Consider the following 24854-nt stretch of genomic DNA (forward strand, 5'->3'; position numbering starts at 1 on the left):
AACCTTTCCACCAAGGGCAAACACACAAAAAAGGCCTGCTCTTTGCCAACAGATTAACCGAGGCATTCAAATCCTGACACCCCACTTCGCCTTGCATACTGTTTCACAGGGCATCCACTGGCATAACTTGGCAAATTGAGGCAGCCTAATGAGGAGCAGAATGAAGATATTCCAAATCATGTCCGGACGGCAATGTGAGACGCTGTGCAATACCTTGGGCTGAGCCACTTATTCAGCTGGAAACGTCCTTGGACTGTTTTATTGAGTTACGGATTAGCATGTCATTGCTAAGGACAGGAAATTCAAGGCAATCCACTTTTTTGCCCTTGTTCCAAAATGCCACAAAACGCTTCTTTTCTCTGCTGCCCCAGCCTCGGTTGGTTCAGACGAAGGCTGAAAGGCATGTTATTTCCTAAGAATTACAATACTTTAGCTCCTCTGGCCTCCCGCAGCTCTCTAAAATGCATAGACTGTGGCATGCAGAAGTTCCACCGTGACCTTCGTCTTTGAAACTGCATCCTGCTTTTGAAGTGAATGTGCCAGCAAATCTCCCCGATCTCAAAGAAGATGCTTCTTGAATTTTGTGGATGGCTCGATTGACACTGGTCTTCGTTTGTATTGCCTACAAGCTATACATTAACACATAGGAATATTGTTTATATCTGTCAAGGTATTTGCCAGCCGTGTCAGTGGGAGTGTGGGGTGAGTGAACATTGCGCCGCATTGATTTAATGACGCAGGCATGCCGACAGGGGAGGCAGCCATGATGTGTAGTGGGAGGCAATCTCCAACATAATTACCCTGGTAGGGAGTCCCATCACACTCAGTGCGGTGCACCGCCTCAGCTCCCATCCAGAAGAATCCCTGTTATGCATGGTGAAAGTTCACCGATGCGAAATGCAGGACGGTGTTTGAAGACATGCGCCCAAAGCGAAGATTCACATCTGAGCCATAGGCGACGTGGTAGATTAGCTGTCAGGGATTAGTCAAGAATCTAGTTTGAGTAGGAACATAATGCAGACAAGGAATCAATAATGCACAGTTGTGGGCTGTTTATGAGAAGCCTTATGGGTCAAGTTACAATGCGCGATGCTCAGAGTGCGAGACCGAAAGCAAAGGTTAAGTTTTATGGTGTTTCTTTAAAGCAAAGTAAGAGAAAGAATGGAGCTCTTTATGTTCCCGACCTCCTCCTTCCCTCCTGCTCTTATAGCTGCAGCAAATGATTCATGCTTTAACGCTTTCCTGCTTTCTTTATTCCTCTTACCTTTTAACTTCATCAACCCCTGAAAGTCCCAGGCTTATTACATCCTACAGGTTATGATTCATTCCCTACATGCATGGATGCATTCCTTTAATTTTAATTTACTGTTTCATTCAAATACATTTGAAAGCCTTTCCGGCTGTATTGTTATGTATGACGTGCTACATGAATAAAGCTATTGTTTTAATGGGAACTTTATTGTAGGAACATTTATCGGGGCTTAATTAATCTCATTCTTTGTTTATTTTTAAGCCCAGACATTTTTGGGCTATTTATGGTTTATTTACCGTATATTAAGCTTTCTTTATTATTACTTGTATTTATGCATAATTGGAGGTCCATTTAGTGAAACATCATGAATTGCATTATTAGTACAAGCAAAAAAGTTGGGACGATGTGCAAAATGTAAATAAAGGAGAATGCAATGGAATGAATGTGACTAAAACCTTCTATTTAATGGAAAATAATAAATTATAATAATAAATTTAATTTCAAAGCGCCTTTCTCGACACTCGAGGACACTGTACAAAATGTAGGGTTATATATAAAAAAAATAAAAAAAAAAAAAAACATCAACAGAGAGAGGAGGCTAATTTGAACAGGTGAGTTTTAAGACTGGATTTGAAAATAGGAAAAGAGTCAATGTTACGGATGTCAGGTGGGAGGGAGTTCCAGAGTTTGGGAGCAGAGCGGCTGAAAGCTCTGCACCCCATGGTAGTCAGACGAGCAGAAGGTACAGAGAGATGAATGGAAGAGGAGGATCTGAGCGAGCAGGTAGAAGCTGCGATTTGGGGAAGATTTGACAGATAAGGGGGGGGGCAAGATTATGCGTGGCCTTAAATGTGTGGATCCTTAAATGTATTCGATCCTATATTTAACAGGGAGCCAGTGGAGCTGTTGAAGGACAGGTGCAATGTGATGGAAAATGGTATAAATCCAAACATATCACATGTTGAAAGTGAGAACTTTAACTGTTTTTTGAGAAGCATATGCTCATTTTGGAATTTTGGATTTGGAAACGTGGAATTTGGAAACAGGCTATTAGTAACAATGCACAGTAAACACTTTAAGAAGGCAGTGTTATGCAAATCATTGAGCATAAATTATCATCTTAATTCACATCTTATTAATGCATCGTTAGTGGATTAAAACATGCCAAACAAGTCAATTTGCATAAAAAAAGCTCCGTACACAAATTCATGATGACACTTTTCCATGCAGGCGTTCAATTTATCCATCTTTACGGCGTTGTTTAAGTTAAGTGTTACCAAAGTGTTTTATTTGACCATAAAAACCCTAATAAGCGTTTATTAAAATAAAGATATTAATCTGTGACTGAAGCTTTGAAGAAAGCTCAAGTCCCTTTTATTCTTCATGAACATGCCTGAGGATGAAGATACAAAATAAGCAGCTGCAGTGTAATCCATATAATGCCAGCATCATAAAACAGTATTAATATGATGATTTATTGGCCTGAGCTTTGGTTGCGTCCTTGTTTGTACAGCTCAGAAGAGTGTGTGTAAGTGTGTTTCAGTGATTAGGAAGGAGAGAATGACTTCCTGGCATGTTGTTTACTAATAAAATCTCCGGTTGGCATTCAGATGGAGCCAGGGCCTCTTCCTGACAAGCCTGGCATTTATACTTAATTAGGAAAACACTCAGCTCTACTGAACTTCTAATTACTCACTTTTCAGCTTGCCAGTAAGCATGACCCAGCCCGGCCTTTACCACCGATCTGATATCGCTGCCATTAGAGGTGCAGTGTATCAGAAAGACTCACAGTGGCTCTCATGAGTGGCTCTTCACTCGTACAATAATGCTCTTTTACCAGCTGGCTACGCTGCCTGGCAAAAGTGTGTGGACACTTAGTATACATCACACCTACAGGAGCTCATTCTAAATCCATAGGCATTCATATTCCACTCATCTGGGAAGCTTTCTACAAGATTTTGGAGAGTGTCTGTGAGAATGTCTGCCCATTCATCCAGAAGAGCATTTGGGAGGTAAGACACCGATGTTGGAGAGCCTGGCTCACAATCTCTGCTCTAGTTCTTCCCAAAGGTGTTTGATGGGGTTGAGGTCAGGGCTCTGTGAGGTCAGTCAAGTTCTTTCACACCAAACTCAGCCATGACTTTATGGACCTTGCTTTGTGCACTGGGGCTCAATCATGCTGGACCAAAAAAGGTTCTCCTCAAACTGTTCCCACAAAGTTGGAAGCACAAAGTTGTCCAAAATATCTTGGTGAAACATTAAGATTTCCCTTCACTGGAACTAAGGGTTCTAGGCCAGTTCCTGAAAAACAACCCATATCATTATCCCTCCTCCACCAAACTTTACAGCTGGCACAATGCAGTCAGGAGGTATCGTTCTCCTGACATTCACCAAAGCCAGACTCGTCCATCAGACTGACAGATATAGAAATGTGATTTGTCACTCCGCGGAATACAATTCCACTGCTCCAGAGTCCAGTGGTGGCCACTCCATCTGACGCTTGGCATTGAGCTTGATGATGTAAGGCCTGCATGCAGCTGCTTGGCCATGGAAACCCTGGCATGAAGCTCCCGGCGCTCAGTTTTTGTGCTGATGTTGATGCCAGAGGAGGTTTGATCTCAGCAGTTATTGATCAGCAGAGCATTGGTGACTTTTATGCTCTATGCTCCTCAGAACTCAGCGACCCGCTCTTTACATGGTCTGACACTTTGTGGCTGAGTGGCTGTGGTTCCTGAAAACTTCTACTTTTCAATAATATCACTCACAATATCTAATAGGAATATTGATATGGAATATCTAGGCGGGAGGAAATTTCACAAACTGACTTGTTGCAACAGTGGCATGGAATTACAGCAGCATGCTCGATTTCAGTGAGCTCTTCAGAACAACCTACTCGTTCACAAATCTTAAAGGCAACCTGCACGGGGGGGGTTCTTGAGGGGAGTCTGGCACAACACGTCTAAAATGCTGCTTTCAGCTACAAATTGACCTTTTGTTCACATTTATGGCTCACAGTTGGAACAAAATGTCAATGTCAGTATGACCATAATAAAGCCCTCAATGCGGTTTGAGTGGGTTGAGAGACGTTTTAGGGGTGTATTAACAGAAAAGATTTGGGTGACTATTGACTTCTGGTGTTTGTTAGTAACTGACAACTACGTCTAGGTTAAGGGGAAAACTGTAAATGGAATGCTTAAGTCCTATAAATTACAAGCAATTTACACAAATTAAATTACACTAAAACTTATGCCGCTTTTAAATTTAAGATTAAGTGACCCTTATTAGTCCCACAACGGGGAAATTTCACCTCCACATTTAACCCATCTGTGAAGCGAAACACCACATACACACTAGTGAGCACACACACACTAGGGGCAGTGAGCACACTTGCCCGGAGCGGTGGGCAGCCCAATCCACAGCGCCCGGGGAGCAGTTGGGGGTCAGGTGTCTTGCTCAAGGACACCTCAGTCATGTGCTGTCGGCTCTGGGGATCAAACCGGCGACCTTCCGGTCACAGGGCTGGTTCTCTGACCTCAAGCCCACGACTGCCCCAAAGCAGGCCACCCTGGAGAATGCGGGCATTTAAAGAACTAAGAAGGTGAACTTAAAATTTCGAGGTTCATTGAACTTTAATATAGAGATACAGAAGAATACTTTTTTTTACTTTCATTGTCTCATTTTTGAACTCAGTGACCTCAATATTTCAACTTGTTACTAACTTGTTTAAAAGCTGCATCATTTTATGCTGTTTACAGTCATTTTCCTCAGGCTATCTGTCTTGAAATTTCATCACCGCTTTTCAAAATAAAGCACTCTGGTTGTTAATTCTAACTACAACTCTATTATAACAAGCTGAATTCACTGTCTACACTCATCTGAAACAAACCTGGTTCTACATTGTTGAAAACACTGATTGCAAACTTTTGACCAGCAGTGTTTTCTTATATGAGCAGCCAATTTTACTGGGCTATTTATATCCTAAACTGCGAGGATTGCAAGCTTTTCATTAATTCTACTGTTAACTTTGAGCACTGGTCAGAATTAGTGGCTTGGGGAGCGCTAAAAGGCAGCGAGGCTTTGTTTGATGTCTTTTGGCCCACGCTCCACTGGCAACGTAACATGGCCTTGGAGAGCTTGCTTGGGATGTGCATCACTAAGTACAAGTGCTATGCTTTTAACGCTCATACTTCAGATCCACACATGCATATTTCCTCAAAAAGCAGCCTCGTGGTGCGTGAGCTTTAGGAGTGCACGGCAAAGATGAAAGAGAAAAGCCCTCTACTGTGGCGAGCTGTCAAATCAGAGGCTATTCACCTGCGGTCATTCGAAGAAGAATTTCGACGTTCTAGCTGTCCAATTAACATTTTGTCAGCCAACCAAATGCCATAGCTAACATGCATACATTTAATTAGTGTGCAGGGGTGAACCGGACCCCCAGCCACAGTGTTTACTAGAGCTTTAAAGTGGAATCTGTTTCCTTTTCCACTTCAGTCTCTTGGATATTAGCAAAAATATTAGCGATTTGGCTAAAAATACTAAGCGTGCCTGGCTAATTAAATAAGCACGCAGCTATTATCATGCTAATATCCCTTCAGATAGGCCGTATTAGAGTGTCTGAATGCTGCTTTCTCGGAAAAAAAGAAATGATTATATCCCACCACAGCACTTTGTTCTACACGCGGCCGTGGCAAACCGTAATCCTCTTAGATCTCGCGGTCTAAAAAGGCCTTGCATATCGTTCATGTGCGAATCCCTGGAGCTGGGCCTTCTAAAGTCTTGCTGAACTTCACAAGCTCACATTAGATTACAGCTAAGAAGCTGGCTTCGCCCCAATTAGTCACTTCAGCACCCTATCTCCGCTACTGATGCCCAGAACATGCTCATGATTCTCACAGGGTCACAGGGTCAAGTCATGAGCTAAAACCAATTTCCACCGATGAATACAGATTGGCCGCACCACAGAACTCAGCTTTCTCTTTCCATTTTTATGCCCAAACTCCGTGCACAATGAGATGAGTCGGAAACATCGGCCTTTTAATATTTTTATTAAGTTACAAGTTTATAAAATTCAACACGTATGCACCAAACAGTTTCTTCCACATGCACAGTTTAAGTATACAAGACAAAAACGGTTGCTTTTCAATGTGAAAACATAGGCGATGCTATAGGCAGGTCATCTCACAGAGATTATGCATCAATACATCAGTATTAAAACTCATGGCCAGATGCTGTAGAAAACATTATTCGGTCTATCTGTTCTGGCCAAATTTAAAAATATAGCCACTATTTACATCTGGAAATAAGAAGATTATCAATGAATACTCAGCTGTGTTTTGAACACGCTGGTTGTTAAAGGTTTAAACTTGAAACAGAACATCCAATTTTACCAAGAAACCCAGGGACAGAAGATTATCATAGACCATTTACACTAAAAGTGTGTTTAGAATAGATTGCAGAGCTTTGAAAGAAATCTAGGAACACAAAAAAAAAAAAAAAAAATCAAAAACAGCAACAATTCTGAATTGATGTGTCCAGACGCAGATACTGTATTAATAAGAGAACCAGAACTCGAGAACCGCAGAGGTAAATGGGCTTAGTAAAGAACAAAGACACGAGGGAGTTATTCATAAAATGACTGTGCTTAGGGCTCGAGAAATCAACCGTAAAAAGACGCAAAATAAATAAATAAAAGCAAATAAATAGCAACAAAGGAGGTGTAATGATCAAGGCGACAGTTTTCTGATGGCTTCAGAAAAGCAAAATCGATAACTCTTTCCCGGAATTATAAATAACCTTCGGAGAAGAAAAAAAAAAATGAGAAAGAAAGAAAAAGTTGTGCCTACTTCGATTATTACTTTTGAGGCATAAATCACATAATATTCATATACAAACTTCTCTGTCGTACTCATAATGTGTCCAGACAGCCTTTTATACCACAAATGGGGGGCCGTCATTCACTTAAATGAACACATTAGCATCGAGGCCGGGCGCTGTAGAGGAATGAGCCATTCTTGCTCTTTTCTTCAAGAGCCTCCACGTTTTCCACCACCTGATATTACTCTGAATTGCTTAAAGACTAGCGAAGCACTTGGCGGGGCAGGATGGGTGCAAGGACATCTCGAACAGCCTTAGAGCTAGCACTGGGGAAAGATGGCAGCAGGAGAACTGGCATCAGTCAATCAGCAGGTCTGCATTGTGACAGCTTCAATAATAGAGCACAAAAATCAATAGCTCATTGACTGGGCCAGTGCAGCCTAATCAAGGAGCTCCAGACGTTCATGAAAGTGTGGGAGGGAACAGATAGGCTGGCCAGATTGGAGCTCTTTCTGTCAGTCCACTGAAGGCCGCCCTGCACCCGCTCTCGTCGAGTAAGCCGAAGGTCCGTGTCACCTTGGTTCATTTCTTCGTGCACGTCACAGAGTCGGTGGAGCAGAAACCTGTCCGGCGAAGGCACGGACTGACCAACACGCCCTTAACCCACACACAGACGTACGCGAAAGCTTTGCTCAGATTACAAGTTGTTTTTCTAAGTGAGAATAAGTGAACACGACCTTTACGCAGCAATTCACCGCAAATTTTAGTGCAAAGTTTCTGTTCATTTGCTGAAAGAACTGAGTTTGGCGTAACGTCAAAAATCTCCAAGATCATCCATTTACAGGAGAAGCAAAAACATTCTCAACTGTTAACGGAAAATAATGAAAAGAGATTTTATTCCAAGCCATTTTGGAGCATTTCTATTTCTATTCATCATAATAAAATTCAAATGACCTACTACTATAATAAAAAAAAGTGTTGCTTGTTTTGTTTTGGACAGATTTTAGAGAGAGAGAGAAAAAAAAAACTTAAATAATAAAATGTGCCATAATCTTTGCACATATTTTAGATCTTTGCGCAATATATTCAATTCAGTAAATGAATAATAAGTGTGCATTAAAATGTGCAGACGTGTGTTCTCTGGAGTGGGCGTGTTCACCTTTGTTCCACTTAGAAAATCAACAGAAACGTGTCACTGGACCGAGGGTGCCGAAACTTTTGCACACAACAAGTAAAAAATAAAAGTTGAAAAAAAAAAAAAATCGTTGAACTTTGTAAGTGAGGGAAAAACACTAGATTTAATAAAAATTTTTAAATGACATGAATATAATGTGTTAATGTACCACTTTAAAAAAAAAACTATTGGACCATTTCTATTGGTCGTCATTATTAAATGTTCACAGAATGTAAAATGATGAAATATGCCTCGACTGTGGCTCATTTTCTCCAATTGTTTATAACTGTGCCTTTATTTTATTCAGGACCTGATATTTTATAGTACTTTACATATCTTTATATTTAAAGCACTTTGAGAGCACTTTTTAATTTGCTTTATCAGGAAAGTATTATTATTATTATTATTATTATTATTATTCATGATTCAAATTGTATATGTGCATGTAAAAATAATATTCATGTAATATATATAAATATATAAACAAACGGGTGAACATTTCCTATTAACACTCAATGTCAGAGCATCTTGGTGTCAGAAGTGGAACATGAACATGGTCACCTCTGTAACATCTGCCCTGTCCAGTAGCTGGACCTTCAGGTCCAATTCAACAATTCTATTACGCCAAGATCCTGATTCTCAAGATAATTTATCCCCAGAAATATGACTCCCACCTTTTTTAGAGCATGCAGGCAAATACAGAATAATGAAATAATGAAATTGGTGAACATTTCCATTTTGCGTTGCACTCAAGCTTTTCACCAAATAAAGTCCGGACCACATCTTGCTTGAGATCTGCTAATCTCCTCTCATGAACCGAATCCTCTTATAACCCAATGCACTTACACTTCGCACGGAGCTGCAGTGATCTTTGAGGCCATGCCTGTTCTCGCAACCTCAGGCAACCTTATAATGTGCTGTGAATCAAGGTGTAGGCTTTTTTCCCCATGTCTGCCTTTGTGAGGCTTTCAGCTTCCTGACGTCTGTCAAAAGTGCTATAAAAATTTTAACATGAAGCCAATTTGCACTGAAGTGCTCCACGTCTCACCACTTAGTCGGTACCAAGCGTATTTACCGGTTTACCAAATACAGAGCGAACAAAGAACCTGCTGATGCTTCTCCTTGCAAGAATGTGGTACGTTGGTACTCAGCTCTCATCAAGGCACTAGTTTTATTCAAAGCTTTCATACGGAGTGGAATCTAACAGGTGAATGTTTGCCGACTTTATTAACCCACTTCTAGATTCTGGGGGATGCTTGCAGAAGTCAAAACGTTGGGGGAAAAATTGCACGCTAAGCCCGCTCTGCCATTTAACAAGTATAGCACATATTCTCTTGAAATTCCAGCCTTAATTGTGCAGAATTCCTAATGCACAAGCCATTCCTTATTTAAGAGGTGCTAGGAAGGGAACAAAACGCTATATCCCATCAAAGGGACAGAGAAGTGGTTTCTCTTGCTCAGGAACTGGCAGTTCTGTTAGAGGCCTAATAGCGATCCACTCTGGAGTAATGGGAATGTGGGGGAAGTTAGATAAAAGCGATAGAGCAAAGGTAATAGGACTGGTTCCTGAGATACTGGTAGGAGCTGCCCACTTACCAGGATCTAGAACCTTCTACTCAAGCTCTAACCTCAAAGGAGAAGGGAAAAGCGATCTAAGGGGAAAACTTCAATCACCTCTGCTTCCGACCGGCTGACATCTGGGTGCGTGACTTCACTACACAAGAGCTTGTCTTGGTTCAGATGGACTCTTCCAAGCGCAGAAGTAAAATGGGAACAACACAGGAGTTACTTGGAGCTTCCGCACACATATTGGTGTCACTTAAGTGGCTCGTTCTACAGAAACGTCCGTTTTCGTGTCCCTAGCATTTAGAGATTTATGTTAGATATAAGTTATTTTAACAGTTACACCTTCTTGAGCCTCAATTTAGCAATATTGTTTTTTTTAAAGCAATTATCTAGAACTCCAAGCACCACAGACGAGCTCGTCCCCACAGTCACGTGTAAAGGCTGAGGCCACATTTTGAAGTAATGTGTTTTTCTGTGATTTTAATAAATATGACAAAATATATAATGGAAGTTCCCCAGGAGTCGAGTCACTGGTGTTACCGCGTAACAAAAAAGTCTCTTATTTTGAAATAAAAGTCACACCGATGACGTCACTCGACCTCCTTTGACCCGTTTTCTGAGGATCTCTGAAGAAAAGCTTACGGTGGGTCTACTGTGTCTCTCAGTTCTCAGAGATCTTCTCACTCAGCTCATGACCTCATATGAAGCTTTTAGCTGACGTCACCGGTGTGACCGACTTTATTCTGAGGTCACTGTGAAAAAAATAGAAGACAAATGGATTAAATTCCATATTTTAGTGGATTTTCTATGACTGACAGCGTGTGGTTTGATGCTCGGTAGCAGCCGTTCTGTAAAAAGCATTTCTCATTAAAAACGTCACTGGTGTTACCTTTCTTATGCGTGACACCAGTGAGGATCGGTAACACCAGTGACACCACTGGATTTACAGAAAAGTGGACGTTTCTGTAGAATGACCCAAACATAGATTTGTGTCGTTTTTCTATTGGATTCCCATTGTCTTTTAAAGAAAAGCCCCACAAAAGTCACCTTTCTAGCGTGTCTGGAACAAAACCATTGATAAATATCAGATATGTATTCAAGCTTCACAATTTCAAAAGACTTTCACTGAGGAGAACGATGGGTCTGATTACTCACCGCAGAACCAAGCTCATAACAGCAGGTGACCCCGAAGTCTGGAAATGAACTCTGTTGAATTAGAGGCTGTTCTTATGCTTTTTCATCAATTATGCTGTCTGCTTTGGTATGTAAATGAATTTAAGGCATTGATTGTTTTGGAGAACCAGATGCAAAACATGAAAGAAGCTGACATGTGCACTCCAGACATGGGAGTGAACTTCAGAAGGAGCTAAGTTTAAAAATAATGAGAAAAAAGAGAGTTTCTTTGTGCATGGAAATAAAACTCTTTTCCTTGACGATCAAACACGCTAATAACCGTTACAGCCGTGGTCATCACTCTTCTGCATGTTTCCTTCATGGAAAGTTGTCTCATGTATCTGTTTGACATTCCAGTACCCCCGAAAAGCGACTGAATCGAATGGAGGGTAAATCCCATCAAGCCAGAGATGGGCAGCGATGGCTAGGGATCCGTTGAGAGCATGGTGTTCGTATATATGCACTGCCTGTCAAGGTTTGGGGACAACCAGCTTTGGGTTGTAAAGAAATGAACATATTTTGTTTGTTTGTTTGCAAAAAACATACAGACTACAGTGCAAATAATGATATCTTGGCAAGTGAAATCTTCTAAAATAGTGATGAAAATCCTCGGCTGAAACGAAAGCTGATATTTAGGACGCTAGAAATCAAAACCAAAAAAAAAAAAAACCTGACAAGTAAAAAAGTTTACATAAAATAAACTTAATAATAAAGTTATGAATATTAATGTGTAAGTAAATCAATATATTATAGTGTTCAAATGTCATTATACAAAATGATTCTCTCTCTCTCTCTCTATATATATATATTTGTCTTTTGTCTAATATGAGAAAGTAGGTATCAAATTGTGCCTTGTATCTAATCTCACTCATACATTTTCAGTACATGAAAAATCGCTTGTTTTTCATATACATCACTGTTGTTGGAACAAAACCTTCTCCAAACTGAGTAACTTTACAGGAGAAGGAATAAACCTACTTTACTTTTAATGTGAGTCAATGGAACCAGAATTTTTTCCAAGTAATTTTGGGCCGTTTCTTTTGATCCTATCATCATAAAATGCACACGTAATGTAAAGGGCAACAGGCGCTTTCAAATGGTGTCAAAAACTGAAAAACGTCAAAGAATGGAGATACGAGGTTTTGTTCCAACAACAGCGAAATGCTCCCGGGTTCATTATCAGCAACTGTAACGCATCATGTTTTGTTGATGGTCAATTTTAGAGTAAATTATACTCAGGCACATGTCACTAACATCATTGCATCACACTGCATGGCCCACGCAGTGTACTGGTCAGCTAAGCTTACTCTTTTATATTCTTTTCATATGAGGTGAGGAGAGAAGAAGCAGGGGCTCTAAAACTTCTGTTTTAGTTCTGTTATCAGAATAAAATCCTCACGACAGAAACAGAGTTTTCTCTGTCCATCAGCGGGAGTGGTATCAACGTCCACCAGTTACATCAACAACAGTGAGAACGGATGCTCATCCAAGGCAAAAATCCCATTATTTTTAGTTATATTTTGCCCATTTAGCACTGATCTAAGACCTGAGGCTACAGACGGTGTTGAGCTGCTTGCAGGGACTTTCCTGTCTGCTTCTGCTGCTGTATCTGTAGTGTCTCCTCTTATTACTCAACATGTCCAAAGAATATGAATCTCTCGTCTAACGTTTCTCATAGAAATCGTGATACAGTTTCACGTGGCTGATGATCTGCTGCGGCTCAAACTGTTCGAACACATCTGAGCTGACAAGTGCGGAAGAGCGAATGGATGAAACAGCATTTTAATCACTTTTTCTCTGTTTTCATTGACATTATACTTTGTAATTATAATTTATACTTTGTAATTATACTTTAAACATTATACTTTGTAATTATAATTTATACTTTGTAATTGTACTTTGTAATTATACTTTGTAATCATACTTTAAACATTATACTTTGTAATTATAATTTGTAAAGTCTTAGATTCAACATTTCACTGGAGGCCTACCTAATCAGTCAAATGTTTGGGCAGTTTTTCTCTTTCAGACAAAATTTTGATGCATCCTTAATCTTAAAATTAGCCACTATAGTCTCATCTTTTTGGGATTGTTGAAAGAATATTAAGATTATTTCAGACATTTTTGCTAGTTTTAAGTCATTTTATTTAGTGAATCTTAAGCAGATTGGCAGCGATGGCAGCAAAGATTTCTTGAAAAAGACCATTTCAGTAGATAAAATGATTTAAAACATGTAAAATGTCTGGAAATTGAACAATAAACAGTCTCAGATTTGGAAATATTAGACATATTGACTAGATTTTGGGTTGTTTCATTATTTTTTGGTTATTTTTTGCACCGATTGTGAATTTTTTTTGTCATTTCAAAACCCGAGGCAAAAGGTGGTGTCGACAAAATGAATTAGAACATGTACAATATACTGACTCTGAATAACCCTATACCTTCACAACAGTCTCAGATTTTGGATTATTGTAATTGCCAAGATATCTATTTTGCAGTGTAACCGGGAGAAAAAAAACAATATTATATGTGGAAATGTTTGTGCCAACATTAGTGACAGTGCTACTTTGGGAATAAAGCCAAAGCCTATGCGTTTGATCCCCTTGTTGTGATGTTTGCACTCAAACCTTTCAGGTGTTTAAACCAGCTTTGGGCCAAAAAAAGTTTCACTATGCACTTTCAACGATATTTCGGGAAAGAAAACCTGCCAAGGCTGCTCTTCATACCGAGGAAGACACTTTGATGAGCGCGAAGCTGTGTTGAAGCTAAATATCCATAAATAAAAATGAAAATGAATTGAAAAGTAATAATAGAAATCAAGCAATAGGCCAAAAATTAAAAAAAGAAGGCAAGGTCTTCCCAATTTTCACCAGGCAGTGTATGTATGTGTGAAAGAGAAAGAGGCCGAGGGTGCGGAGGCAGCGCTCACAGGAGAAAGCCCTCAGGAGGCACTGAGGGCTGCCAGTGCAGTAAAGAGGACAGGAAAGAGAGTGAGACAGCCTGGCCTAGCCACTCCAGAGCCTTGAGCGCCCATGCCTGAAAAAACAGACAAAAAACAAACCTTTTAGACCCAAGACCTAAAAGCCTGGGGGAGAAAAAAAAAACAAAAAAAAACATGACAAATAAGGACCATTTACACGGTCAGCTTTCAGACAACTCATTAAGAAAAACCCTCACAAACATGGTCTCTAGATCTACATTATTAATAGCTTTCAACAGGAAAGACCATTAGAATAATCCAGCGGTGATAAGGCTGGGGGCGCGTCACAAAGCCAATCGCTTTGAGAAGTGGAGGGGATGGATGGAGAGAGGGAGAGAGAAAAAGGCGTGCTTCAATTTCTGTCTGCTTGAATGGGTGGGGGGGGGGGGGCAGGGGCGGGGGTGGGGGGGGGGGGGTTGGGTTAGCAGAGAGAGCCGGTTCCGCTGTTTTATATGCCGCTTTGCTCGGCAGTCAACAAGGAATAATAAGCGTCTGACAGAGATGGATAGTGGTGAAAACGTGAATTTCTAAAAAGGTCGGATGCTCCGGCGCGGCTCGAGAAAGGAAAAAAAAAAAGAAGTCTATTATACACGGATGGAAGGGAACGTGGCCAGGCCAAAATAAACGCGCTTGCCAGATGATTGAATCGCCATCAGAAGCCTATGAATGGTGGCAGAAGGGGGAAATAAAAAGGAGGGGATGTGCGGGGGTGGAGTGGGTGGGATAGTAAGGAAGATGCTCACTGAGTTGGTGGATGTGGACGGGCTCGCTTCCTTCTCCCAGCCCCCCCTCACTCAGGCTCTTGATCTGAATGACGTAGTTGTCGTTGGGGGAGAGGGTCAGCTCCACCGTGGTTTTGGTGGTGGTGATGGTGTACATGTCATTGTTCCGGTGTCGCCTGTACAGCACCTGTAGTATGAAAATATGCCATCTTTGACTAGACAGTCGACTGTTTAAATATTATTTCTTCGCGTATTAATTCCTTTGACCTTTGTAAACATTTTAAATGTGGTGTGCAGACAAATGTGATTTAACAGTTTATCAGGAAAGTCGTTTCTAAATCTCTCCACAGGAAGCGCAATACTTACAGTTACCATCCAATGCCTACTTTATCTAATCAATCCATCATTAAATTAAATAAGGTGCTGCAAATGGAATTGAACGAATCCTTGGGACGGCTGGAGTGCAGCAAGAAGAATAGATATTAGAGATTTTTTGCACACTTACTTGAGCTCTGCTACATAACATTGACACAAACCTGCCACAAACATGTCATAGCAGACGTCATGCTGTTATGAGATCACATATAACGCCAGCCGTCTTTACATAATCCACTAATAGGAGGAGACGAAGTTTATCCTCTGAAGTTTATGCTCTGAGTCCTCCTCTCAGCCTTATTAACAAGTACATGTCAAGTATGTTTTCCTGAGTCTGACATCATTTTAAAGCACTGCTCACTGCTGCTCATCTCACTCTGGAGTCACGTGATGCTTGTTGCCATGGTAACGCCTACACCAAGTGGTTTTCTATTACTTGTAGTGTGCATGTAAACTGAGATTTTCCATCAGATTGTTGAGTAGAGTGAGCATAAACACCTCAGTCTGAACCTATAATCAGAATGTGTTCAATCAGATTGGGAAAATCGTTGCCACGTTGCCATTACCTGCAAATAGTTTGATGTACTGATAATGGTAGCATGACAATTTTATTACTGGTCATGATCTGTCAAGGCAGTATGACATTTGACATTACATGTTTATGGCATAGTTATGCCAATGATATGTACCAGAGCTCAAGCAAAATGTTACGGTGTTTTTACTGATGAAATTACATTTACTACAAAGTCTGAGTTTACAAGCAAAGAGTTTTGCCAATCCGATTGAATATATTCCGATTATAGATTCAGACGAAGGTGTTTATGCTCACTCTACCCAACAATCTGATGGAAAATTTCCGTTTACCTGCTCATTACAAGAAATCCGATGCAAAATTACACACATGCATAGAAAACCACTTACTGTAGACATTACCATGACAATGAGCATCACATGAGCCCGGTCAGAGTGAGATGAGCAGCAGTGAGCAGTGCTTTTTTTAGTTAATTTAAAATGATGTCAGACTCAGAAAAACGTCCCTCACATATTCTTATTAAAGAAGGCCGAGAGGAAGACGTCGTGTTCTCAGACACAAAATGACGCAACATGCACATGCAGAACGGACTTAAACTTTCCGATAGGGAATGTAAACAGATACAGGCGTTTACACGGATATTATTCTTCTATTTAAGCGAGTACTTAGAGGTTTACCCACCTCGTTCAATCTGATAGAAATTGTATTCCGAATGGCCTCAATCGGACTAGACTACTCCGGTTGAGATGTTTACATGGACGTATTCTGTTCTATATTATTATTAGGCTGCATGAAAATGTAGCTAGTGTTATATGTGATCTCATTACATATTCCAAATAGCCTCAATCGGTCTAGTCTATTCCGATTGACTCTGATTTTTAATGGATTAAGCTGCATCTAAACGTGGCTAGTGTTCTTGGCTGACTAAGATTTTTACACAGTAATGTAGTTAACAAGTAATGGAAGCTTACACCCCACCAATTATCACCGTGCACAACTTCAGAGAGGACTGATTTAGACATACCCACCTGTTAACTAATACCAACAATACAAAGTGCACTCTATATAAGTGAAGCACAATATGAAGCATAATGCCACTTACCACATATCCAGTGACCTCAGACTCAGTATCCAGAGCTATGACTGGATCCCACTGCAGTGTGAGCTGGGAGCCAATCAGACTCCACTCCACATTCTGAGGAGGCTGCCCTGGAGCTGAAAGAAAGAACGAATGAATTAATGAATGAAAGAGAGAAAGACTGACAGAAACGCATCAGCTTTCTGTGCTGTATTTCCATATTATACTGTTAACCCCTTAAATCAGGGTTGCGCTAATGTTTGTGGTCAAAAAGGACCAAAAAGACAACTGGTTTTCAATCTGAGTTACGAGTGCATTCAAACTAATTCATTTTTTTAATATAACAATTTCGATTTATGTCATTTTCTTTGGTACAGCAACAGTGTAGTGTGTGCAGTGATGATTGCATGGTGTCCAGACTGTGAGTTTTGTCACTAAAAGTGCTTAAAATAATTGTATAAAAATACATTTTCTCTCTTTGGGTGAAGACTTTTCTAGCAGGTCGTGTCAAATGTCCCTGCAGGCCAACTTTGGCCCACAGGTCCCACTTTGGGAAGTTGCTTTAAAGCCCAAGGGAACCTAAATCCATGTTTTATGCCCAATTTGGGTAAACTTGCTCTTGCGGGCACAACATGCATGTAAAAAAAAAACATGAATTTTAAAAGACCAACATTCTTCATTTTCACTGTGAACTACACACTTAAAAAAGATGGTTCTTCAAGGGTTCTTTAGCAAAGAAAATTACTCTATAAAGAACCATGAACACTCAAAAGGACCATTTACATGCTAAAGGGGTTCTTGGCGTCAGGGAAACCTTCTTCAGACTGATGGAGAACATGCTGTAGATGGTTCTACAATTCCACCTGCTGGCTAAGACTTCCCCAATCACACGATATTATCAACACTAGGAGAGTGAAGGTTAACATAAGCTTCCTCTGAGACCTGTGAAACCATCTAACAGATGCCAGCTAACAGACGCCTGCACTGAGTGATGGGGGGGCATCCTACCCACCCAGAGAAATCGAGGCCAATTGTGTTCACGATCTCCTGATGACGATCTCCTGATGACGGGATCAATGCTTAGACAGTTGTGCCACTCAGGAGCCCCTTTATACAGAACCTTTGTGAAATGGGGTCTATACAGCACCCAAAAGGATTCTTCTATTGTTAAAAGGTTGACATTACATGCAATAGAGGAACCCCTTTTGTGCTACATAGAACGCTTTTCAAAAAGGGTTCCTTGTGAATTTAAACTCTAAGGGCCTGTTTGTCCTTCCATTCTTATTCCATAATAATGTAATTTAACAATAGCTATGGAATAATTCACAGCAGTTACTGAATACTAAGCCGGATGTTCAAGAGTTTAAGTGTCAGCCTGTTGACTCTCACCATGTAGACTCACATGTTCTCATAACTGTTCTCAGAAACATCCAGAACTAACCCCAACACCCCCTTTTGTAGGATACTCACGTGGTTTCTTAGTGGTAGCATTCACGGGAACAGATTGAGGGCCAGTCCCAGCAGTGTTGAAGGCACACACAGCCAGAAAGTACAGAGTGTTTCCCTCTAGACCGCTAACATTGGCAGCGGTGGAGTTCCCACTGATTCTCACTCTGCCTACAGTGTCCGGCTTGGTGTCATCTTCCCAATACACCACCTGGACACAACAGGGATGCACAATAGGGAAACACACATCTGTAATTGACCACAGCTTGGACATAAGTGGTTCTCTGTCAATACAAACCATGTTAAACTCAAAAACATACCACTTTACTCTAAGAGGACCTTTTAATGGCCTTAAGGCTTCAGCTTTAACAAGCCAATAGGTAACTACTGCAATAACTCGGGTGATCTAAGCCTTTTCCAGAACATTTTTATTTATGTTTGATATAATGTTTTATTTCTTGAGTCTCAACACCACAAATAAATGTTCTCTGTCTCATCTCGCTCTCAGGATGACGAGTACCTTTTTCCCGAGACCAGCTTTAGTTTTCCCCCATTAGAACACAGCTAAGTAACCTGAGGTACATTTTAAAACACCAACTTATAAGCTGAGTCCCAAATCAGGGGCTGCATCCGCCAGAGGCTGCATTTGACAGCGGTGCGACTAGGCTGTCCCATTTCGAAGACTCCAAGAAATGTGTCCTTCTTTTCCATGGCAATGATGGACCTGACGAGTTGATCCTTCGCCAGCCAACATATCCCGAGGTTCACTGTGTGTCGGCGAGGATTCGAGGAGCGAATGGCGGCTGAGGGGACACTTTAAATGGAAGTACTGGGTTTAAACTGAGTCGAATAGGTAAAAGTAAACACAAAAAAACATACTAATAACAATGACTAGAGAAATGTAGAGAAATGTGGTTAGTGTAGTGGTTAACACCTTTGTCTTCTACACTGTAGACTGCGGTTCAATTCCCTACCAAGGCAAGCACCCTACACTAAACTAATAAGAGTCCTTGGGCTAGACTCCTAACACTGCCTTGGCCTGCCTGTGTAAAAATGATCAAAATCTAAGTCGCTCTGGATAAGAGCGTTTCATAAATGTAAATGTAATTGTAAAATGCTTAATTCACCCTAGTTTCTGCTTAATAATGAAGTAATAAGCAGCCGATTAATCACTAGTTACCAGGCTTAATGCATGCAGACTTAATAATGGCGCAATATTGAAGATCTAAAAAGGTGTTTACTATGTTTAAAACAAAAGCAGAACAGTTTAGTTATTATTTAATAAAGTAGTAATGAGAAGCCAGTTACGTAACTACTGGCTTGTTAAAGAATTACCCAGATTTTTCAAAATATCTGTATAACTCAGTGCTTGAGATGTCAATTTAGAGTGGTTTGTCATGAAAAAGCTCATTCCAGACTTTTTTAAAGTGGTGGTTATAGGAACCAGGGGTCGCAATGACAAATATAGCCATTTTATTTACTATTCAAAGTACCAGAGATTTAAATGGAATGTATATAATGGTGAAATGGTAAATGGCAAATATGCAAACATACATATTTTGTATTTTATAAAAAAAAAATATATATATATATATATATATATAACAGCGTCTCAGACAACAGGCAGTGGATTCACAACCATTTCATGTATAACTTTCTGTGAGGGAGCTTCTAGAGGTGGACATCTGGTCCCTATAGACCACCAACAGTTCTGACGCTGCAGGTTTCTCTAGAAATGCGAAAGAAAAGTCCACAAATAAAACTTTCTAATTAATACTGTGCCGAAGACAGCATTGATGTAGGACTTCCTTCTGTCTCATTGTAAGCCGTTCTGTTATGATCCACCATTGGTTTCTGTCACTAATGGATGTTAAAGCATCTCTGCTTATTGTATCTCGCTGAGGTGAATCAATAGCAGATTGCTCAGTTCACATGGCACCATTCTAATTACATTAAATCACCTCAACACTATCGATAATCAATTGAATTATCATTGACATCATTTCCTACGGCGTGCAGACAGGCGAACGCATTACGGTATATCGATAGCTGCAGGGGATGTGGTTTCCTGGTGAAATGTGGTCCAATTGATTTTTTTGGGGGGTATAAAATTTCGCTTTACACTTAGCTGTGCTCAGGTGAGAAATCATTTTTAAGAGCAAATTAAATAATCGATTATTAACCTCTAGGTCACACATAATAGCAGCGTTTGGATATTAACTGTCGCAAGAGTTAAGTCAATGAATAATTCGACAATAACAGGATTTGCCCAGGGGACTGCCAGTTTCTTTATTCCCTGTTTAATCTTGATCTGATGGTTTTTCTTCTTGCTCCCTCTGCTGCCATGATCAACACATTGGCCATCTAAGTGCTCCTTAACGGTACATTAGGTGTTTGCTGCAGTAAGAAAACAAGAAGAACGGCAGAGCACTGTGAGACAGAGTCATCACTCAAAAGAAGGAGGCTGGAAGAAATCCTCATATCATATCCTGGGACAGCGGCTGTATCTGACCAAAATCTGCCAATAACGGTACGTTCAAGTGCAGCTGTCCAGACGGTCACATACGCCGCATGACTGGAGCTCTGGACAATCTCATTTAAACTATTTCAAGGTTTTAACCAGAACCTAAAGGATGTTCAGCTGGAGGGAAACAGAGCTGATCTATTCTCTATCCCCAGCTCAAAAGCATGACTGCAGCACTTTTTATCAACAGCAAAAGGAAAAACAGACGTAAGGCCCGGCTGCATCAAACACCTTGTCTTGAACCTTAAGGGATATAAGGGTTATCCTCTATCCAAGGGAATTCAGTAAGGGTGGTGCATAAAATCCCTCACACGTTTCTCTTAGCTAAGGCAAAACACTGAGGCCTTTACAACAGAGACTGGGATCTAGCTGTGGTAAAATTCCATTGTGCTAGATTTGGGTTGGAGGAGATACTGCAGGATGGTAGATCTCCAGGAGGAGACAGAACAAGTCACTAAGTTGCAAGTTCTAAGTAAGTCTCAGGTCTTCACACCTGAGTCAAGATAACTGAGCCAGAGTCTGTACAGGCGAGTCTCAAGTCGAGCTTCAGTCTTCTTCTTCTTCTTCTTTCAGCTGCTCCCTTTAGGGGTCGCCACAGCGGATCATCTGCCTCCATCTTGCCTCCTCTACTTTCACACCAACCATCTCCATGTCCACCTTCACTACATCCATAAACCTTCTCTGAGGTCTACCTCTTCTCCTTCTACCCGGCAGCTCAATCTCCAACATTCTTTGCCCAATATATCCACAATTCCTCCTCAACACATGTCCAAACCATCTCAACCTGGCCTCTCTGGCTTTATCTCCAAACTGCTCCACCTTCACTGTCCCTCTGATCTGCTCAATTCTACGAAAATCTCAGCATCTTCATCTCCGCCACCTCCAGCTCAGCCTCCTGTCTTTTAGACAGAGCCACAGTCTCCAAACCAAACTCAAGTCGAGCTTCAGTCAATTGTCCTAATCTTTGAGTCCTGAACAAGTCAGTCTGTATTCTTGAGGCCATAACACTGAATAATGCTAACAGTACTGTTGCCTTTTAATGACAGCACGTTAGCAGTGTATGACTGTATGTTAATTTATTATTATTATTATTATTATTATTATTAACCCTTCCAACTAAAATACATTACCCATGGTAGAAAGACATACTGACATACACAGAGTGTAGTGCAACTACACATGAAAAAAACTTTAAATGTACTGAATTTAATTAAAAAAAAAACAACTTTATATTTGAAGATAATTTTTGGGAACACTGGTGCACCGTTCCACCTTAAATGGTGCAGCAGTTATGTTCCGGCGCCTCACTGATCTATTATTTAAGGTGGAACAGCAAATTTGAACTTAAAGCTGGCGAATAAAAAGTCAACTACCACCTTGCGGTGAACGCTGCGCTGGTTTTACCTGCAGAAGCTGTTAGAGTAATTTATACGGAGCCCCGCTGGTGACATCCTGTATAAGGCGTGGGAACAAGATAATTAAGTCGTGGCCAGACGTAGGCGTAGCGTAGAGCGTAGGAACGAGATCCGACTTAGTAAGCCATGATCCCATTCCCTCACCTTACTAAGTCATTGCCACGACTTAATCATCGCATTCCCACGCCTTACTAAGTCGTAGCCATTCATTAGGATCTAGTTCCCACACGTTAATAATGCATGGCCACACATTATTTTTATCTATCCAGGATGTCGTCAGCGGGGCTCCGTACATTTAAACAGACGCTGTGTCTCTTTTGCTTTACTACCGTGAGGAAAGCGGTCAGTTCACCTGGCGAGTTTCTCCAGAAAGGCTGGAGTTTCAGTGCTGAGCGAGGCCGCACTGACGCTTTGCTTGTTTCCAGCTTTTGGAGGCGCTCTAACTCTTCACTTGTCGTCTGAAATAAAATTAGCCGAGTATAAAAACAGTAACAGACACTTGATGACGTTGCTGTTTATTCAATTTACAGCAGGAAACAAATTCATTCACATGAACGATAATTGACCGTAGAGTCCCGTCTGCAGTCACACTCTCCACGTTTCTTCCACTTTGAGTCTCGAGTCATGAAGCTCAAGTCAGAGTCAGAGTCCAAGTAAGTGGTGTTGAAGTCAAAGTCGAGTCACAAGTCTCTCTCGATTTTCTAAAGGCATCAAATTCGTGACTCCAGGTCATGTGACTTGGTCCACACCTCTGAGTTTTAGCTCATAAGTGTTGTATTTTATAATCTGGAAGTGCAAGAACTTCAGGAAGCTGTGCAAACTCTCAGGTCAACCTGGAGATCATGTCCTGCTGGTCTATCATGTTTGTTCTTCTCACCCAACTTATACCATTTCTTTATGAACTCTGAGGCCCAGTCCCATTTCTCCCCTCGCCCTTAGCCCTCTGTTTTGCGTGTTCTTGTCTAGGGGTAGGGTGAAGTGTTAGGGCTTCATGGCCCTCAAAGGGAGGCTTCACAGAGACTCCAAACAGGCAAGATGATTTTAATTTAATGTTGTTTCAGTGTATTTTGGTCATTTTCTGCAAAAATAGCATACTAATGTCTCAGTAGCTAGCTAAATAACTTTCCCATTCCACCTTAAACAGTCCAGCAGTTCTGAAGTGCCTGAATGTAGCTGCTGCACCATTTAAGGTGGAACGGGAAAATTCAAATGAGAATCTGGAGAATCTCTGACTTCAGCTTCACATCACTGAAGAATTAGTGGGGGGTGATAATAAATAACTGCCCCCCTCTTTGAAGGCGTATGATCCCTAAATGTAACTAAAGCCCAGCAGTGAGGAGCTGAACTTTCCCCTCCTCTGCTGTCCCTGCAGACGGGCAGGGTCGCCTACAGAGCGGCGCTGGTAGCTGTTAATGAAGTGATGCTCTTTTATTAGAGGGTCTCATTTCAGAGGGAAGATCTCAACCACTGCCCTGTAGCTCAGTAACAAGGGGTCAGAGTGACACTCAAAAACAAGGGGTAGGGGTAAAAAGAAGAAGTGGGGTTGGGCCTTAGTGCTGAAATATCCACCTACATCAGTATTTCCGCATCCTCTTTGACTGCACTGGATTGTGCATGTGTACTGGAAACTTGCCGCGTAGGAGAAATGCACTGCAAACATAGAACTTCTGCTCCACACAGCAAGCTGCTGCCTTCGACGCAGACAGGGATGTCTTTTATGTCACGTAGCACTTTGGTCTTTACAAGACCAAAGTGCTATGTGATAAAAGCAAACTTCTTAAGGCTCAAAAGGAACAGTTTTAGCCTGACTTGGTTCTTCACTCTTTTGAACAGACTCACCTAAAAAACAGATTCCTTTTTTCTTCCCACAAACATTAAGCTTTGTTTCCAGACAGCTCTATCCTGGGCTACAAAGTTTGGAAACGTCTGGTACATGTTCTTCCATGCGAGGCTTGGACTGAACTGAGCGCAGAATCCCAACACGTCCTCTAAATGAGTTTGGTGTCTGCACTTTTTCCCCACACAGTGGGCCAAGATATTGCAGCGGCAATGCTTATTAACCACATTCTGCCATTAACTATACTATTTGAGGCATTCAAACATTTTTACATAATTACATGTCATTACATAGTTCGTTACATAGTGACCATTACACTTGCTCTGCATTTTGTTAATAACTTTTTTCATAGGTAGCATATAATCAATAGTGTCTGTACACCAACGACACAAAAGAAAATATATGTATACAATATACACTGATCAGGCGTAACGTTCTGACCACCTCCTCGTTTTTACACTCACTGTCCACTTTATCAGCTCCACTTACTGTATAGCTGCACTCTGTAGTTCTACAGTTACAGACTGTGGTCCATCTGTTTCTCTGATACTCTGTTACCCTGTTCTTCAGTGGTCAGGACCACCATGGACCCTCACAGAGCAGGTACTATGTGGGTGGTGGGTCATTCTCAGCACTGCAGTAACACTGACATGGTGATGGTGGTGTGTCAGTGTGTGTTGTGCTGGTATGAGTATCAGACACAGCAGTGCTGGAGTTTTTAAACACCATGTCCACTCACTGTCCACTCTATTAGACACTCCTACCTTGTCAGTCCACCTAGTAGATGTAAAGTCAGAGAGGACAGCTCATCTGCTGAAGCACAGTTTGTGCTGGTCATCCTCTAGTCCTTCTGTTGGCTGGCTATTTTTGGTTGGTGGACTAGTCTTAGTCAAGCAGTGACCATGGGTGTCCTGACCACTGAAGAACAGGGTAAAAGGGGGCTAACAAAGTATCAGAGAAACAGAT

At 41.1% G+C, this 24854-nt stretch overlaps 1 protein-coding gene across 1 annotated transcript in view; it reads right to left on the minus strand.

Moving 5' to 3' along the window:
* Positions 1-12014: 12014 nt before the first annotated feature.
* Positions 12015-24854, minus strand: part of cntn3b (contactin 3b) — a 162289-nt gene continuing 149449 nt past the window's right edge. The window contains exons 20-23 of the mRNA XM_037535024.1: positions 18137-18323; positions 16691-16803; positions 14703-14868; positions 12015-14015 (exon numbers count right to left, since the gene is read on the minus strand). Of these exons, the coding sequence (XP_037390921.1) occupies positions 13921-14015; positions 14703-14868; positions 16691-16803; positions 18137-18323 (561 nt within the window). The 3' untranslated portion in view covers positions 12015-13920. The remainder of the gene's footprint in view (positions 14016-14702; positions 14869-16690; positions 16804-18136; positions 18324-24854) is intronic.

The sequence above is a fragment of the Pygocentrus nattereri genome, chromosome 26 (assembly GCF_015220715.1).
Source record: "Pygocentrus nattereri isolate fPygNat1 chromosome 26, fPygNat1.pri, whole genome shotgun sequence".
NCBI lineage: Eukaryota > Metazoa > Chordata > Actinopteri > Characiformes > Serrasalmidae > Pygocentrus > Pygocentrus nattereri.